The sequence below is a fragment of the Condylura cristata genome, unplaced genomic scaffold (genome assembly GCF_000260355.1).
Source record: "Condylura cristata isolate star-nosed mole 26May11 unplaced genomic scaffold, ConCri1.0 scaffold00002, whole genome shotgun sequence".
Classification (NCBI taxonomy): Eukaryota; Metazoa; Chordata; class Mammalia; order Eulipotyphla; family Talpidae; genus Condylura; species Condylura cristata.
The window spans coordinates 24,660,734-24,667,057 of record NW_004567103.1 but is presented as its reverse complement, the minus strand read 5'-3'; the positions used below and the strand labels follow the sequence as shown (position 1 = coordinate 24,667,057).

The window sequence follows — 6,324 nt, the reverse complement described above, 5'->3', positions numbered from 1 at the left end:
TTAACAGGAATGGGAAACGACAAAGAACTGTGAAGTGGAAGGAAAGTTTCCCAATAAACTCTGTGATAGAAAATAAATAAAAGGCAAACAGAGGAAGCCCAAGTCTCACATGGAAGGGAACTAAATTAATTGTCTTAGAATATTTTCCTCCTTGCTGGAGAAGCTGACTTCTGCAAACAGGAAACCTGATCAGAAATCCCTCAGGATTGCAGCTTCAAACTAGACTGGCAGAAGGCAGAAAGCAAGGATCCTCTTTTTAAAACACAGAAGTGTGTGTGAGAGAGAGAGGGAATAGAGACAGAGAGAAGAGACAGAGATTTCTTCCTTTCTCACAATGTCACTTTTTACACGGAATTGACGATATTCCTCGCTGTCCAGAGAAAGCGGAGAAGAGCACCCCTCTCACTCTAACCCCGCCGGGGCCACTCAGACCTCGCTAGGGCAATCAGAGAGCGCGCGCAAGCTCCCAGTGTCTTGAGCTAGGGGAAGATTTCACCGGGAACAAAGACTGCTTGCCAATCAGAAAACGTCAGCCGAGAGCCAGGGTAACCTCTCTTTGTGTTTGGTAAACTCTTCACTTAGCAAATGCTCTGGTTCCTAGGATGCATTAAAATTTTTCTACGCAGACTCCAAATAAAGGATTTAAAATCGTTGCTTTTACAACAAAAACAGGACCCCGAATGGCCACACTCGCGGAACGAAGGGGCATCGACGACTCTCTTTAAACTCGTAGTGTTCCTAGGTTTGGTCTCAGGTTACTTTAATAACCATCCGTCTCCTCCTACCCCCAACAATGACTTAGGATTCTTATAAAGGTCAGATCTTCAGACTCGGTGCGCGCAGATAGGGAGGCCAGGGGCTCTGTTCCCCGCGCCCTCTGCTCGGGGCCCTCTCCCCCTCTGAAGGGTCTGCACTTCCTCCCGCCTCAGGTCGGGGCCCCTCCTCTGGATTCGGGTTTTTTCTCCGACGCGCCCCTTCTCCTTTTTTTTTTTTTTTTTTTTTTTTACAACTCAGAGGGAGTGGAGTGAGAGGAGGTTTGCCCTCACAGGGTCCGTTTGAGTCGGGGTAAAGAAAAGCGATCCTCAAGGCACACCTCCTTCTCGCCCCTACCGAACCCTACAATTAGGATCCGGCTACCCAAAAGCCCCTCTAGCCAAACACGGATTTTCGGTTTAGGCAGGACTAACGTGACTCCAGGTCACGTCTCTCTCCACTGGGGCGCCGCGCGATTCCCAGCTTCTCCCAGCAAAAGCCTTCCCCGATGTGTCCTTCAGCTCAGGTACGAGTATTTTAGCGTCCCCGGAAAAAGAGGAACAAATCTTTCAAGCAAACTCCCTTTCTGGTGCATTTAACGTGCGTCCCAGCTCCCCGGAGCTAATTCGGGGTAAAAAAATTTTCTTAACTTTTCCCTCCCAGCCCCCCGCCCCTCCCCTCAGGAATCCGCCCAGAGCTCCGCAGACACCACCTCTCCGGTTCCCTCCTCCGCCCCTTCCAATTTTCACCCAACCCAGAGACGGCTTCACAGAAAACAAAGGTTTCCATTGGTCCAACCTGGAGCTCCAGGGCCCGCCCCCAGAGTGTTTGTGAATGGGGGGAGGGGAGGGGGCGGGGCGGGCCCGAACCCCGCGAGCCCTACGCTTCTTCTGGCGAGTTGCGCGGCTGCTAGGCTTTACTCTGCGCTCTCTCCTGGCTGGCGGCGTCGGCGGCGGGCGCCGGGACTCACTCTCCAGGGCCGTGCAGGGCTGAAGAGGCCAGGCCCAGGCCGCGGGCACCGGGATCCAGCTGCTTCAGGCGCTGCGTGTCTGGATTTCCAAAAAGAATTCACTGAGCTCTTGGCTCAACGGCGCTGATCGGACTCAGAAAGAGAACCGTTTGAAACTTGGGGCCAGCTTTTGGGGCTGAAGGAGAGGGGAGTGGAGAAGGAGGCGAAGGAGGAGGCGGCGGCCAGCGGAGCCTCGAGGAGAGGAGGCGGAGCAGCAGTGCCGAGGCGGTGGCCTCACTAGCGAGCGCCGGCGCCGGGGACTCGCCAGCCGGGGGCCGGACTTGGTGTGGGGGGCGCGCGCATGACTCTGCGCTGTGGGTCAAGAGACTTGGGCAAACTTTGAAGGGTAACCGGAGACGCTTGTTGCTCCTCGCCGCTGAGAAAGCCGCACCGTTACGCTTCGGCCGGAGGAAAGCAGCCCCTCGCAACGCCCTCCACCTAAGCAGACAAGTTTGAGCCCCCAGCGGCTGCGCGGTGCTGGGCGGAGGCGGCTAAGGCGCCCCCGAGGCGCGGGCACCCCAGCTGCAGCGCCCTCAGCTCCAAGCCGCCCACGGCCCGGCCCCGGCGCCGGGAGGACTCTCATGCGCCGGGCGCGGCGGCGTCTCCCCGGATCCAAGCTTCACCCAGCTGCCTTGTCGCGCTCCTCTGGCTGAGAGCGCCGCTGCACCCCGGGCCGGCGATGCGGGACCCCAGCGCGTCCGCGTCGCGCTCACCCCTGGGCCTGTGCACTCTAGTGCTCTCGCTGCTGGGCGCGCTGCCTGCGGGCGCTGGGGCTCAGCCGTACCACGGCGAGAAAGGCATTTCGGTGCCGGACCACGGCTTCTGCCAGCCCATCTCCATCCCTCTGTGCACGGACATCGCCTACAACCAGACCATCCTGCCCAACCTGCTGGGCCACACGAACCAAGAGGACGCGGGCCTCGAGGTGCACCAGTTTTACCCGCTGGTAAAGGTGCAGTGTTCTCCCGAACTGCGCTTCTTTCTGTGCTCAATGTACGCACCCGTGTGCACCGTGCTCGACCAGGCCATCCCGCCGTGCCGCTCTCTGTGCGAGCGTGCCCGCCAGGGCTGCGAGGCGCTCATGAATAAGTTCGGCTTCCAGTGGCCAGAGCGGCTGCGCTGCGAGAACTTCCCTGTGCACGGGGCGGGAGAGATCTGCGTGGGCCAGAACACGTCGGATGGCTCCGGGGGCCCAGGCGGTGGACCCACCGCCTACCCCACCGCGCCCTACATGCCCGACCTGCCTTTCACCGCTTTGGCCCCGGGGGCCCATGACAGCAGGGGTCGCTTCACCTTTCCTTTCTCGTGCCCCCGCCAGCTCAAAGTGCCCCCCTACCTGGGCTACCGCTTCCTGGGCGAGCGTGACTGCGGGGCCCCGTGCGAGCCAGGCCGCGCCAACGGCCTCATGTACTTTAAGGAGGAGGAGAGGCGTTTTGCTCGCCTCTGGGTGGGCGTCTGGTCGGTGCTGTGCTGCGCGTCGACGCTCTTCACGGTCCTCACCTACCTGGTGGACATGCGGCGCTTCAGCTACCCCGAACGTCCCATCATCTTCCTGTCCGGCTGCTACTTCATGGTGGCCGTGGCGCACGTGGCGGGCTTCCTGCTGGAGGACCGCGCCGTGTGCGTGGAGCGCTTCTCAGACGACGGCTACCGCACGGTGGCGCAGGGCACCAAGAAGGAGGGCTGCACCATCCTCTTCATGGTGCTCTACTTCTTTGGCATGGCCAGTTCCATCTGGTGGGTCATCCTGTCGCTTACTTGGTTCCTGGCGGCCGGCATGAAGTGGGGCCACGAGGCCATCGAGGCCAATTCACAGTACTTCCACCTGGCCGCGTGGGCGGTGCCCGCGGTCAAGACCATCACCATCCTGGCCATGGGCCAGGTGGATGGGGACCTCCTCAGCGGCGTGTGCTACGTGGGCCTGTCCAGCGTGGACGCACTGCGGGGCTTCGTGCTGGCGCCCCTGTTCGTCTACCTCTTCATCGGCACATCCTTCCTGCTGGCCGGCTTCGTGTCGCTCTTCCGCATCCGCACTATCATGAAGCACGATGGCACCAAGACCGAGAAGCTGGAAAAGCTGATGGTGCGCATCGGCGTGTTCAGTGTGCTTTACACGGTGCCTGCCACCATCGTCCTGGCCTGCTACTTCTATGAGCAGGCCTTTCGCGAACACTGGGAGCGCACCTGGCTTCTGCAGACATGCAAGAGCTACGCGGTGCCTTGCCCGCCCGGCCACTTCCCGCCCATGAGTCCCGACTTCACCGTCTTCATGATCAAGTACCTGATGACCATGATTGTGGGCATTACCACCGGCTTCTGGATCTGGTCCGGCAAGACCCTGCAGTCATGGCGCCGCTTCTACCACAGACTCAGCCACAGCAGTAAGGGGGAGACTGCGGTATGAGCCCCGGCCCCTTCCCCGCCCGACCTCCCGCTAGCCTCCTGGCCAGGGGAGCGGTGCCGCGGGGAAAGAACTGCTGGAGAGTGGGGGACTTGTTTCCGTAGGCCCCAGCTTCACCCCCAAGGAGAAGCGACCTGGGAGAGAGAAGAGACACGCAGGCTTGGGGCGAGGGGTGGGTTTGGAGGAGGCCTAGATGGAAGGACCGCTTGGGTGAACAGACTTCCGGCAAAGACTTGCGGGATGAAGATGCTAACGAGGTTAATCGCGTCGGGTACGAGCGGAACCCGGGCCTAGAGGTAGGATTGAGACCCGCAGAAACTGCTGCGGGCTCTCCCGGCTCCGGGGCAGAACTGGGACTGTGACCATGCCCCTGCTGCAAGACAAGTGGCCCGTTCCCTCTCCCGTGAGGCCCGGGTGAAAGGTACAGCTCTGTCTGCGGCTGCCGCTTTGTTGGGAAAAGGGAGGACTCCCCGCTGCGTCCTTGTCAAGCGGTGGTCAGACCATAATCTCTTTTCACTGGGGCCAAACTGGAGCCCAGATGGGTTAATTTCCAGGGTCAGACATTATGACAGTCTCTCCTCGCTGCCCCCTCCTGCTTGTTTTTCCTCCCCTACTCCTTTCAAGTGTTGTAAAGTAAGCATTTGGAAGGCTGGCGAGGCCTGCCTTCTGAAGTTCTAACGTGAGGATGCAAAAGAAATGGAGGTAAAATTTGGGAATGAGGCAGAGATGAGTAGTAGGTATTTGTACTCCTTTTTTATTTTCTGGGGAAGGCAGGAGGGAGAAAGAAAACTGTTTTACTTGGCTTAATAGCCTAAAAGAGAGGGAGTGATGACTTGTTGCTTTTCAAAACAGGAGTGCATTTCACCACCCCTTGTCTTTGTTGTAAGAGACAAAAGAGGAAACCAAAGTGTCGCCCTGTGGAAAGGCATAACTGTGAAGACAGCAACTTTTATAGGCAAAGTAGCACAAATCTGAGGTTTTCCTTCTGATGTTCATTTGGTTGAGATAAACATTCCTTTTTAAGGAAAAGGCAGCATGCTTCCAGTGCTTTCAAACCCCATTGGGCCAGTGGTTCTGACTGGGCTAAAAGAAATGCAGAGGGTTTATTGTCCTTGTTTTGAATAAATTTAATTCAGAACACATGACCCAAAGGCTCTGTTAAAATGTTAAGGGAAACATCCAATTTTTTTCTTCTTAGAAACCTGCATTTAGATATTCTCTTCTCCTCCCATCCCCCCCTCCAATTTGAATCCTTCAAGATTAAAAAAAAAAAAGCACAATGCCTTCAACTTCATAAGGAAAAGTTAAGTGTTTCCAAGGTAAAGAAACATTTTGCCTTGTTTTCCTTGGTGCATAAATCAGTTTATAAAACATATATATGCTGATCCTGTCTTTGTGTGTGTAGGTAGGGAGGTGACCTGCAGAAATGAGAGTGAGTGAAGAAGATAGTTCAAACCATGAGCCCCGTTTTTAAGGAAAGTCATTAAAAGAAGGTAAACTTCAAAGTAATTCTGGAGTTCTTTGAAATGTGCTGGATGACTCAAATTTATTAATCTTATACCTTGTACTTTTTTTTTTTCCATGATAGAACTCAGGTTCTTTTGCATAATGCTCTGAAGCTGGGCAGAGAATCTAAGGAGCTAACCTTTACTCTACCTTTGACACCACCCTCCAGTCTTGCAACACTCTCCCATTTCTGGAAACAGTTTTTAAATGCTTTTTTAAATCAAAGGGAACTTTCAGGAACACAAGTTACTTTACATGTGTAATGCTCAGTTGAGGGGAGCTGCTTTTCTTATTAAAGTTAACATTGACCTTGTGTCTTTTTAGCACCTCCAAAGCTGTCTAATTTGTCAGACTTCCAGACTCCCACTCTACAGTTCCTGGTATCTTTTGCGTCGTGTCTCTTGCATGTGAAATTTGTAAAATAGAGACAAGTGCAGTATGTATATTTTGTAAATCTCTCGTTTTTGTAAGAAAATATATATTGTATTTATACATTTTTACTTTGGACTTTTGTTTTGCCTTTAAAAGTCTACAAGGATGCCCCACTTTATCACTTGTACAGGTCACAAATAAAATTTTTAATACAAAATAAATGTTTATTTAGCTTATGGTTTCCTATATATCATTAAGCCAATGAACTGAACTTTTTCCAAGG

The 6,324-nt window shown here is 54.6% G+C and overlaps 1 protein-coding gene across 1 annotated transcript; it reads left to right on the top strand.

Moving 5' to 3' along the window:
- The first annotated feature begins 1,673 nt into the window (after window positions 1-1,673).
- On the top strand, window positions 1,674-5,471 carry FZD7 (frizzled class receptor 7). The gene has a single exon (XM_004674384.2). The coding sequence runs from the start codon at window positions 2,442-2,444 to the stop codon at window positions 4,164-4,166; it is 1,725 nt and encodes a 574-aa protein (XP_004674441.1). The 5' UTR covers window positions 1,674-2,441; the 3' UTR covers window positions 4,167-5,471.
- The last annotated feature ends 853 nt before the right edge of the window (window positions 5,472-6,324 follow it).